This window comes from Geotrypetes seraphini, chromosome 12 (assembly GCF_902459505.1).
Source record: "Geotrypetes seraphini chromosome 12, aGeoSer1.1, whole genome shotgun sequence".
Lineage (NCBI taxonomy): Eukaryota > Metazoa > Chordata > Amphibia > Gymnophiona > Dermophiidae > Geotrypetes > Geotrypetes seraphini.
Genome location: NC_047095.1, coordinates 19,086,988 through 19,099,682, shown reverse-complemented (window position 1 = coordinate 19,099,682; position 12,695 = coordinate 19,086,988). Strand labels below are relative to the sequence as shown.

At 47.2% G+C, this 12,695-nt stretch overlaps 1 protein-coding gene across 12 annotated transcripts in view; it reads left to right on the top strand.

The window, feature by feature from the left end:
- PTBP2 (polypyrimidine tract binding protein 2) overlaps window positions 1-12,695 on the top strand; it is a 232,300-nt gene that overhangs the window by 101,307 nt on the left and 118,298 nt on the right. For all 12 annotated transcript variants that reach the window (XR_004536579.1, XM_033915943.1, XM_033915944.1 and 9 more), the window contains one exon: window positions 6,614-6,757. Coding sequence is in view for 11 of the 12 variants with exons in the window: in XM_033915943.1 (XP_033771834.1) it covers window positions 6,614-6,757 (144 nt within the window). In the remaining variant the exon portion in view is untranslated. The remainder of the gene's footprint in view (window positions 1-6,613; window positions 6,758-12,695) is intronic.

Sequence of the window (12,695 nt, the reverse complement as noted above, 5' to 3'; positions counted from 1 at the left end):
GACCCCGACGACCCCTGCCTCGTTTTCGGCCCGCTCTGTTGCCCCGCCCCAAAAAACACGAAGCTCCAGAGCGGGCACCTGACGCACCGGAATCACTCGAAGAAGAGCTATCATCAGTATTTAAGATGTTAGATGAACCCACCTGACTAGAGTCCACAGTGGACATCCATTTGTAAACCTGTCCTGTAACATAGTCATTAGCGTCCCTATGAAATTTTTTTACCTTACCCGCTTTGATTTTGATGCGGTATTGCTCTAGGGAAGCCTGTGTTTCAGGTAAACTCTGGGTAAACAAAGGTGTCATAATAGGATCAGTAGTTAACTTACTGTGTAAAACCTCTGCCTGTTGGGTCACTTCCTGAGACGCTTCCCGAATCGTGTCCACTAATAAGACCATCAGGTCAAGTGAACACTTATTCAGGATCGCCGCCCACTTGTGTAGGAATGTCTCCTTATTAGTAAACATACCAGGGGGCTTATAAACTCTTAAACCTCGAGGGATGTAATGATTCTTGATATATTCAACAAGGGACATACTGTGTAGTTCCAGTTTTATAAGGTCACGCTGCAGGCTACACCAATTATCTTTAGTAGTAACAAACTCAGAAGAATTCACGCTGTTATCACCATCTGGGGAGGACTCTATGAGTGAGTTTTCAGTTTGATTCACTCTCTCACTTGTTCACTGTTGTGATTTATTTATTGTTAGTATTTCTGCACAGTTGATTTTGCACACTAGGGACGCCCGATGATGGTGTGCAGGCGGGGTAATACACCTCCGTCTTTATAAGTGGAAGCGCTGGAGTTTGTTCTCCCGTCGCTAACAACCTCACACTGAGAGCGCCCCTATTCTTCAATTGATATTTGGTATCTGTGTGGTTTGGATTGTTAGGAGTAATTGGCTGACAGACACACTCATAGAGTCCTTATTGACATTTTTTGCCTCCTTTTTTGTATCTTTTTAAGCACCTTTCGGCAAACTTAGAGGAGTTTATAGTTTAGTCTCATGATTGTAAAGCATTTTGAAATTGTTTGGATACAAATCACTTTTAAGTATGATTTCTTTAGCAACTCTCCCGACCGGTATAGGTATCTTACAAGCGAGTATACAGTATATCTCATCATGACCAGCAGGTGGAGACTGAAACAAAACTGTGGAATAGTATATAATAGGTGCCTCTCTCTATTCCTATCGGTCTTCTTTCAGTCTAAACAAGTGTGAGGAGCTGTACCCATCTCCCTTGGTAGGGCTGTTGGAATTTGTCCCTATTTTTGTGGCAGATTGAGCTTGGGTGGGCCCTGTTTGGGAGGTCCGTCCGACCTCAGGGGTGTCAAACCCTGCGTGTCTCGTGCTGGGTTCCTCCCCACCTTTCCTCCACCTCCCCAACATTTTTTTAGAGGTGTCTCAGCAGTAAGCCTTGCACCCTAATTCAAACAAGGCATACTGCTTTGAGAGCCAGTGGAGTCTGTTCTGTTAAAAAAAAAAAAAAAAATCCTAAGGTAGTGCCGGTCTGAAGGGTTGTTTTCCCTTTAAATATGCTGTATTTTACTGTATTTTTCAACTAACCTGTACTTTTTCTTCTAGCTAGGTCACATATGGAACAATTGAGCACTTCTCAGAGGAAGAGGTGCTCAATTTGGTCCAGATGTGAGGCACTCGCAGGCAGCCTGAAAACAGCTGTTTGGGCCGATGCGGTGGTAGAGCCTTGTCGGCAGCGATTGCAGGTGTCCAGGGCTCCCCGCTACTAGTGCCTCGCGAGTCGGCAGGGAGCAGTGGGGAAGCCCAGTCTTCCCCCACCGCCTTTGGAGAGCTTCCCTCTCAGCTGTTTCTTTAACAGCTGATGCTAGCTTCCCTGCTTTAGTGACTGGGACAGTTCAGGCTTCCCAGCCGCTATAGGCCCTGGAGGAGTTGTTTTGGGCAGGAACTTCACCATTTTTACAACCTCAGATGACCTTCCCCCTGTATTGGAAACAGGGGAAGATTTCTGCTGGGTCCCCTGCTGTGGCAGGGAGTCCCATGGGACCCGGGGGGGGTTCCACTGATTTAATTTTTGCTTTGTGCAGAGCCTGTTTTCATGCGGTTGGGGGGTCCCGCGGGCGCCTAGGGGGGTTTTGGGGAGGGGGTTCCCTCCACGCCCCCCTGTGGCTTTGCCTCCCTCTACGCCTATGACGTCCCCTCTTCCTCCCTCGTCCAGGCGCCCAAGGGTGGCTTGGGATGAGGATTTGTGGTCGGAGGAGCGTGTCGGCCTAGCTGAGGACCTAGACCCTTTTGAGGAATTCCAGGATTCTCTCGAGGGGACTGCCGCTGGTGGCGGGTTTCCTGCTTTCCAGTGAAGAGGCTTCCGTGGTACGCCTTTTTCAGAGGGATGAGCTGCCAGACCTGATTCAGCAGGTCTCCTCGGTGCTGCTTTTCAAAAAGGCGCCACCAGAGACCCCGTGTGTAGGGGACCCTCTTTTTAGGAGGATCCGTGCTGCTTCCCGCTCTTTTCCTATGCATCAGGTTTTTCGGGATATCTTCCTGGCACAGTGGATTTCGGTTAGCGCACCATGGCTCGTTTCTATCTCATCCCAGAGGGGGATAGGAATACCTTGAAGTCGCATTGGTGGATGCGGTGGTCTCAGTGCTTGCTAAGCGGCATTCCGTGTCTGTTGAGGGCAGTTCTGCCTTACGGGACTCTGAGGAGTATAAGTTAGGGTTAGGGCTTATGGCATCCCAGGATTTCCTCCAAGTCTTGGGGTTGATGGCAGCTTCCATAGTCGTAGTGAGGTGGGCGTGAGCCCACATGCGTCCTCTTCAGTATGCTGTGCTTTGGAGGTGGTCGCCCCAGAGGCATAGTCTGGATCTCCCTGTTCTTCTGCGAGGCTTGGTGCGCTGTAGTCTTAGTTGGTGGCTTCAGACCTCCTATCTAGTTCAAGGGACGAGTCTGGATCAGCCACAGTGGGCAGTGTTTCTCATGGATGCCAGTCTCCTCGGTTGGGGAGCACAGTTTCTAGGTCACTCAGCTCAGGGCATCTAGTCTACAGAGAAGGTGTCCTGACCGATCAGTGTTTTGGAGACCAGAGCTGTTTGTCTAGCGCTGTTAGCCTTCCACTCCTTTCTTGACGGGCAAGTCAGTCAGGGTTCTGTCGGACAATGCCATAGCAGAGGCCTATGTCAATCGTCAGGAGGGCACCAATAGCACTCTGGTGGTGCAGGAGGTGGATGTGCTCATGGTCTGGGCAGAGTCTCGCCTTCAGGACATCTCGGCCTCCCACATAGCTGGAGTGGAGAATAATGTTCAAAAGGAATTCCTCAGTCGTCACATGCTAGATCCCGGAGAGTGATGTCTAAGCCACATGGCCTTTCAGTTGATAGTGCAGTTTTTGGGTCAGCCCCTCATTGACCTGATGGCCACGAGTGTCAACGCCAAACACCCCGCTTCAGTTATTGCAGAGGGCCTGGATGCTCTTGTTCAACGATGGCCAATGGAGGGGCTGTTGTATGTGTTCCTCTGAGGCCGTTAGTGGGCAGAGTTCTACTCTGCATTGTTCGTCACCCGGACCTGGTGGTTCTGGTAGCTCCGGATTGGCCCCGACGTCCATGGTATGCGGATCTGGTTTGGCATCTGGTGTCGGATCCTCTGCCTTTTCCGCCCGATCTTCTGACTCGGGGCCCCATTCCCATGTTCGATCCGGGTCCCTTTTGTCTTATGTTTTGGTTCTTGAAAGAGAATGCCTAGGTAAGAAGGGGTATTCAGATAAAGTGATCTCCACCCTCTTGGGGTCCTGGAGACTTTCCACTTTTCGGGCTTTTGTGCGGGTTTGGCTTATCTTTGAGGACTGGTGTAGGGCGCGTGGAGTGGTCTCTTTTCAAGCTTCCCTGCCTAACATCTTGGAGTTCTTGCAGGATGACCTGGACAGGGGCCTGGCTAGGTCTTCTCTCTGGGTTCAGCTGGTGGCCTTGGAAGCCTTTCGTGGGTTGTTATGGGGTCGGCGTCTGTCTGCCATTCCTGATGTCATTCGCTTCGTGTGGGTGGCCAAATTGCTCAAGCCTCCCGTGCGGCCGTCTGTTCCCTCTTGGAATTTGAATCTGTTCCTGTCCGGGCTGGTGCCGCCCCCCTTTTGAACCTTTGGGCGCCTACTCGTTGAAGGACCTTACTCTTAAGGCGGTCTTCTTGGTGGCTATTACTTCTGCTAGATGTGTTTCAGAACTGCAGGCTCTCTCTTGTAGGTTTCCCTTCTTGGAGTTTTCTAGGGAACGTGTAATGTTGAAGCCTGTTCCTTCCTTTCGGCCAAAGGTAGTGTCTCCCTTTCCATGTCAATCAGGCTGTGGTCTTCCTGTTGTTGGGTAGTCGGGAGGGAACTTCTGAGCAGAAACAGTTGCACAAGCTAGATGTCTGTCAGGTTCTTCGCTCTTAATGTGCAGAAGACCCAGGAGTTCAGGAAATCAGATCATCTCTTTGTCCTGCTTGCGGGTCCTCGTAAGGGGGATGACGCTTCCAAGGCTACCAATGTGTGTTGGATCATAGAGACTATTGTTTCCACATATCTTCTTCAGAAAAAGCCTGTTCTGGAATTTCTCAAGGCTCATTCCACTCTGGGTCAGGCGGCGTCTTGGGCTGAGTCTTTGCTAGTGCCTCTGGTGGACATTTGTAAGGCTGCTCTTTGGTCTTCCTTGCATTCTTTTGTCAGACAACTACCATGTGGACATTCAGGCGTGTCGGGGCGTAGTGTTCGGTGAGCGTGTTCTGGTGTCGGCCCTTCGGAGGTCCCACCCATGATGGGGACTGCTTTGGTACATCCCGCTTGTAAGATACCTATACCGGTCTGGAGAGTTGCTAAAGAAGGAGAAATTAGGTTCTTACCTGCTAATTTACTTTCTTTTAGCCTCTCCAGACTGGTATAGGACCACACCCTGTCTATTGTCGTGCTGTTATTGTTGCTGTTATTCGTGTAGATTTTGTTTTTTCTGTGGGTTCTAGTATTTTTATAGGGCTGGGTATACTTGAAGAACAGTGGCTGTGGCTCGGCTGGCATAGCTGGTGAGCTGTGGGGACATTTTCTTGCTTGGATCTCTCCTTTGCATTTTCTAACAGCATTTGGGTATATTAGTTGTTACTCCTGTTTGGAGTCTTGTTTATTTATGTTTCAAGTTCTTAATTCTGCTTGGCTATTTGGCAGACTGATAAGACTAGGGAAAGACACCTATTATGTACTATTCCACAGTTTTGTTTCAGTCTCCACCTGCTGGTCATGATGAGATATATACCTGCTTGTAAGATACTTATACCGGTCTAGAGAGGCTAAAAGAAAGTAAATTAGCAGGTAAGAACCTAGTATCTCCTTAGTTCACAAAGGCAGAATTGTCCCTCCTTTCCTCCGAAAGTGGTTTTCAAATTTTATGTGAACCAGAAAGCTTGTCTGCTTGCTTTGCTCAACGGGATCAGAAAAAAAGGATAAGCTTTTGAAGAAGCTAGATATGTGCAAAGTTTTGCTTCACTATTTAGGGAGACCAATGACTTATGTCTCGGATCATATTTGTCCTGACTAGCCAGTTCAGAAGGGGCAGACCAGCATCTAAGGTCTCTATTGCCTGATGGATTTGCATGACCATCTTGTCAACCTACATCAGCTGTAGCAAGCAGTCATTACTCAAATCCCACTTGACTAGTGGTGTTGCTGTTTCGTGGGTGCAGTTTCAAGCGATTAATCCGGCCAAAATTTGTAGAGCGGCTACTTGGTCGTCTCTTCATACCGTTACCAGATTTTATAGAGTGGATGTAGCTGCTAAGTCCGATGCCGCATTTGGGGCCTTTGGTGTTGTGGGCAGGCTCTTCTGTCCCACCCTAGATGTTGCCATTGCTTTGGTATGTCACCTGTTGTAATGATTCCGGAGTGGATGTAACAGAATGGAAGATTAGTTTCTTAACTTTAGTAATCTTATTTCTGTTAATCCATGAAGGAGTCATTACAACCCGCCCTTGGTCTACTCTGTCTGTTGTATCGCCTGCATATTTCTGCCTCGGATATTTCTCCTTTCAGGCCTCAGTATCTTCCAGCCAGCAGACAGGAATCTGTGGAGAAGCCTTTTGTATATGTGGATACATATCGTAGCCGAAGGCGTGTTTCCAATTTGTGCTCATTGCACATGGCAGATTGGTTCTTTGTTGTTGCCATGTTTTTGCCTATGTTTTCTAGTGCCTGTTAATTATTTCTTTATATTGCAGAGCAGAACGGAATGAAGTTAATAGCGAGGAGTTCCCGTGCCATCATGTCTGTTTTGTTTCAGTCTTCTTTGGTTGCTTTTGGATGGTTCTGCAGTGGGCTCTGTAGTCCTCTGCCAAATGGAAGGAGCAGTTTGCGTATTGAAATGAAAGCCCTGTTGGAATGACTCCTTTGTGGATTAACAGAAAGAAGATTACCAAAGATAAGGACCTAATCTTCCATTTGACAAAGTAGCATACACAATTTTTTAATTCTGTTGTGCAGAATTCTTGTGTGAGGTACAGTAAGTAACTTCAATTTTGCTATTAAAAGCAGTTGAATGCAGACCATGCCTTTATATTGCTAAAGTAAGTAAAGTTTTTGGGTTTTTTTTGTTCTTATTAATCTTCTGATTTTCAATGTCTTGCAGGCTTTTTTGGAGTTAGCTTCTGAAGAAGCTGCTATTACCATGGTTAATTATTATACTACTATGACACCTCATCTTCGTAACCAACCCATCTATATCCAGTACTCTAATCATAAGGAATTAAAGACTGATAACACATTAAACCAGGTACATTCATTGATATATTATGAAATATCTCTTAAGCAGTGGGAACAAGACATTATATATATTTTTTAAAGGAGCAAGCAAAGAGGATTCGGTCTGGTTTATATGATAACATTTGTGCCATGGGGAAGAGAATATAGTTTGTGGTTGACTTAAAATGTGCATGTAGAAAAGTTTGTTTAACATTAACCATACTTGTTTGTTATATTCAGTGACCCTAATTGTCTGCAGTACCATGGTAGTCTGATGGGATTCAGAATCCAGTGCTTAGCATAAAATTTTCTTTTCAGCTGAGCTGACACGGGGAGAGCAGAACCCTGATCAGCTGATCGGCGGAGGCGCTTGCTCAGCTGATCATGGCTCTGGTCTCCCTATGCCGGCTCAGCTGATTGCTGCTCTGGAGCTCCAATCGTACGAGCTGGCAAGGGAGAGCAGAATTGCTGGCTTAGTTGCAGCTTTTTTTTGTAACTGCTGTTGTGCATGTGTTTTATCCTAGGACAAATAGGCAGCATATGTGGGTGACGTCATCCATGAAGCCTGGTATAGACAATGAAAAGTGCACTGTCACTTTAAGTTTTGCAAAGCTTCGAGACTGCCTGCACCACGCATGCGATAGGTCACAGTTTCTCAGTTCTTCGTTTTATGTGGAGTGAAGAAGCTCTATATTTTTTTGACTCCGTCCAAACTGCCTTCCTCATCAGAAGAATTTTGTCTTTCGGCTTTTCTTTTCTTATTTAGTACGTAGTATTTTTCATTTTAAAAAAAGTTAAAAAAAAAAAATATCTGGTTCCTCGGTGGGGCCTTTCGTACAGTTTTCTCTTTACATGTCTTGAGTTTTTTTTATCATCATTGAGCCCTTCGACTTTGCCGCTGCAATATTCCTGTCCATGTTGAAGCCTGCGAGCGGTTTTAAGAAGTGCTGTTGGTGCCAGTGTCCAGTCTCTGTCACTGACCCACACAACTGGTGTATACAGTGCTTAGGGCCTGAGCACCAAGTGAATACTTGTGCTTGCTGTTCCACTCATCAAAAGCACTCAATTAAGGCCCAACAAATCCAGCAGCAGAAGCTTTTTGGCTCGACAATGAATTCCGGCGACAAAACAAGTTCATCGGTATTGGCAGTATTGACATCGGTCAACTAAGAAGCCATCCTCTTAGCAAGCGTTGCAGGCCTCAACAGCATCGAGTTCCTCAGTGCAAGCTAAGAGTCGATGCCAACAGTCTTCTGTGCAGGTGGTGTCACCCCTACCTGTGCATGTCTTCAGAGACAAGCTGAAGGAGTTCCTTAGCAGGAAGCTTGGAGATATCTTTAAGTTCCATTCTATGCCGGTGTAAACACTGACTCCCTCAGTACCATCCCAGCCAGAGCATAGCATTTCAAGGCCAAGGGGTACTAGTTTCTGATTTGCATTGAGGCAACGCCACTCTACATCGAGACATCGTAGATCTGCATTGAAGCATTGTTGATCTGCATCGGTGCAACATGCTGTACCGATTCTTCTTCATCTCAATTCAGATCTAGATCCAAGCATTATCCCAGGACAACAAGGCAGCCTATTCTCACATGTGGGTGATGTCATCCACAGAGCCCGGATGTAGACAGCCTCGCAAGCAGACCCACTTACAGAAAACTCAGAAGTTTTGAGTACCGCACTGCGCATGCACGATTGTCTTCCCGCTCTCAGTTCTCAGTTTTCCACGGAGCCGAGAAGTCCATTTTTGATGCTCTGCGCTGAACTTAGTTCGCTTCGTGCCTTCTCTCACTATGGCTCATGTTTTATGTATTTATTTATTTATTACCGGGTCGCTGTGTTTTTCTTTTAGTTATTATGTAAAAAAAAAAATAAATATAAGTTTTATTTTCGTCGACTGACTGGCGGGGTCTGCCACAATCCCTCAGCCTGCGGACTTCGACTTTGCGGCGGCTATCTTTCTTTCTATGTCCTGACCGGTCATGGGCTTCAAGAAGTGTAGCCAGTGTTAGCCCTCAAACGTCATCGACTTCAAGTGGAGAAGATTTTTAGAAAAGACATCCCTGCTATGCCCTCGACCTCTGACTTGGTCAAGCCTGCTGCGAGGTGTCCTCCTGCTTCCACAACTCCGACATCGAGTCTCATCAGACCTTACTTGTTTCGAGAGTCCTCGACCTCGAGTAGATCTGTTAAGTCTTCTCCTGAGCTTCCCTCAGGTCAGATACCTCAGCAGACTGTTCCGGCGGTGGTCTTCAAGCATCACTCCTCTAAGTCGAAGCATGCTTCCTCTGCCATCTCGAAGCCTTTAGTCTCAGCAAATGGTCCAGTTTCAGACTCAGATCCACAATTGCAGGCTACCTTCCAGACCATTCTAGAGTGGGAATTTGTTCAGTTACTGAGCAAATACAGTCCTGCCTCGACTCTGCTTCCTGTAGTCCAGCCTGGGCACTCAGCAAGCTCACAAGAGGTCAAGTCTTTACCTGTGCCTCGAGCTGAATCTACACACACTATGCTAGGAGTCGAGTCTTTTCGAGTGTCTGGTCTGCAATCTACACACTCTGTGCAAGGAGTTGAGTCTTTGTGAGTGTCTGGTCTGCAATCTACACACTCCATGCAAGGAGCCGAGTCTTTGGGAGTGCTTCGAGATTCCTCTATCCAAACCACTGAGTCTATGGGGTTTCGATCTACAGCTTCCAGCCCTATGCTCTCTCCAAAGGCATTGCGCGTTTCAGGGCGAAGTCTCAACTTCACACGAGACCTATGTCAGGCAGCACTCTCGTCGGTCGAGGCCCTCATCGAGGCGTATGTCTTCTTCCAGAGAGAAGGCTACCTCGGCCAGGCCTTCCAACTCTTCGAGGCCTCCAACTCCTTGATCGAGGCACTGATCGCAGAACCCGAGGGCTCAGCTGATTCCAATGCCTTGTCCCAGTCTGTCTATTCGCTGAGATACCAATACTCCAGAGGCCTTGCCTTCGTTTTCCACTCGAGGCACCTCGAGGTCTTTGAGCCCCTCTCGAGGCCATACTCTGGCGGATCACTTGTCCTTTTCCTCCTTCCTCCGTCAGAGGGCTGAGGACCTGAACCTTATATTGGACGCTGGATCAAAGTACTCTACAGAGTAATTAGAGGAAATGAGGATGCCTCGACCTCCTGCAGAGGCTCTCAAGCTTCCTCTTAACAGGCTTCTGTCTCAGACTTCCAATGAAACTTGGAGACTCCTTATGCTTTGCAAGGGCTTTGAGAACTTCCAACTATCTTATCAATCACTTCTTGTGGAATCTTCATTGAAGAGCAGACATCCTTCCAGGGTCTAGGCTACAGTACCTCCTTGAAGAGAGGGCAGGACAATGGACAAGTTTGGCCGTCGTCTTTATCAAAATTCAATGATGGCCTCCAGGGCTTTAAATTATAATTTCATCATTACTACTTATTTCTAGTATTTTATAGATATGCTGCCTGGTTTCTCTAAAGATCTTGGTCAACACAGGCTTTTAGAGTTTCAGCAAGTCATTGCCACTTTGGCACAACTCAGGTTGCATCTTCTTCAGTCATCTTATGATGCTTTTGATGTGCCGTCTGGCCTGACTGCACCATAGTTATGGAACCTTCAGGATCATCTGGCTAATATTCCTTGTGAGGGCAATGACCTCTTTGATGAATCCATAGAGACCGCCACCAAGAAATTGTCAGAGCATGAGAAATCTTTTGCTTCCATCGTCAGACCAAAGCCTAAGCCAGCTCCTGCAAAGTCTTCTCTACTTCCTCCATTCTATCTGAGGCGTTATCCTCCAAGGGCATCTCCTTATACTCGAGTACCCCCTAAGAAACCACAACAGTAGAAGCAATAGAAACCTCAGCCTTCTGCTACACCCAAGGCTTCTCAGCCATTTGACTGTCTCATACAGACCATAACTTCAATCGTTCTGCTTCTGTCCTCTCCTCTACCCATAGGAGGTTGTCTCCATCTTTTTTTACCATCGATGAGAGATCATTACATCCGATCTCTGGGTGCTCTCAATAATCAGGGAAGGATACTCTCTTCTTTTCACTCAAATTCCACCAGAGCTTTCTCCAAGAGAGTATCTTTTCAATCCATCCCAGAGCGCCCTTCTTCAGGAAGCTCAAGCTCTGCTTCATCACTGTACCATCGAGGAAGTTCCCTTGGAACAGCAGAGCAGGGGGTTTTACTCCCGTTTCTTCCTAGTTCTGAAGAAGACGGGCGATCTGCAGCCCATTCTGGATCTCAGGACTCTCAACAAATTTTTGGTCAAAAAAAAAATTTGCATGCTGCCCCTGGCAACCCCTTCTAGATCAGAACGATTGCTTATGTTCTTTGGATCTCAAGGAGACTTACACTCACATTCCCATTCATCCAGCCTCCCCATCAGTACCTCAGATTTAGGGTGGGAAATCTGCATTTTCAATACAGAGTGCTACCCTTCGGCCTGGCATCGTCTCCCAGAGTGTTCACCAAGTGCCTAGGGATGGTAGCAACAGCTCTAAGGAACCATGGTCTTCAGGTGTTTCCCTACCTAGAAGACTGGCTCATCAAAGATTCAACATCTCTGGGGGTTATTGTAGTGACCCAATGGACTATGTCATGGGTCCCCAAAGTCCCTCCTTGAGGGCCGAATCCAGTCAGGTTTTCAGGATTTCCCCAATGACTATGCATTGAAAGCAGTGAATGCACATAGATCTCATGCATATTCATTGAGGAAATCCTGACAACCCAATTGGATTCGGCCCTCAAGGAGGGACTTTGGGAACCCCTGGACTATGTGGTTCCTACAAAGCTTGGGATTCAAAATCAACTTTCCCAAAGCCCACCTTCAGCCCTTTTAGAATCTACAGTTCATCGGAGCTGTTCTGGCCACTATCCAATTCAAAGCATTCCTTCCTCAGCAGTGTCTGGATGATCTCCTTCAGCTCTGTCACAAAGGGTCTTCCCTTTCTTCACTCTCAGTGAGACACATAATGGTACTGCTCGGTCACATGGCCTCGACCGTTCATGTGACTTCTTTTGCCAGACTTCACCTCAGAATTCCTCAGTGGACCCTGGCATCTCAGTGGATGCAAGCTTGCGAACCACTCTCTCGACACATTAGTCACTCCTTCATTGAGACAGTCTCTCCGCTGGTGGATGCTCTCTTCCAATCTCTCCAGAGGTTTACTGTTTCAGATGCCACCTCATCAGAAGGTCCTCACGACAGATTACTCAACCTACGCTTGGGGGGCTCACCTCGACGGTCTCCATACTCAAGGCTATTGGTCCAGCACGGATCGTCAGTGTCATATGAATCTGTTGGAACTTGGAGCAATCTTCAATGCTCTCACAGCTTTTCAATATCTTCTTCACGACCAGGTAGTCCTCATTCGGACGGACAACCAAGTCGCCATGTACTATGTCAACAGGCATGGAGGAACGGAATCTCTCCCTCTTTGCCAAGAAGCTGTGAAGGTTTGGGATTGGGCAATCCTTCACAACACCTTCCTGATAGCTGTCTACATTCAAGGGGCGAAAAACTGTTTGGCGGACAAATTGAGTCGTCTTCTGCAACCTCACGAATGGATACTCAATTCCTCGCCTTTTCATCACATTTTTTCTCAGTGGGAAACTCCTCAGATAGAGCTCTTTGCATCTCCCCACAACCACAAACTGCCTCAGTTCTGCTCCAGGATACACTCTCCTCATCGCCTCAAGGCAGATGCTTTTCTATTGGAATGGACAAATCTCTTCCTGTATGCATTTCCCCCATTCCCTCTCATTCTCAGACTCTTGTCAAGCTCAAGAATGATCATGCCACCATGGTTCTAATAGCTCCTCGGTGGCCCAAGCAACCTTGGTACTCCCTTCTACTTCAACTCAGCAGCAGGGAGCCATACCTTTTACCAGTTTTTCCGTCTGCTTACACAGAGTCAAGGATCTTTACTTCATCCAAATCTGCAGTCTCTGCACTTGACAGCTTGGT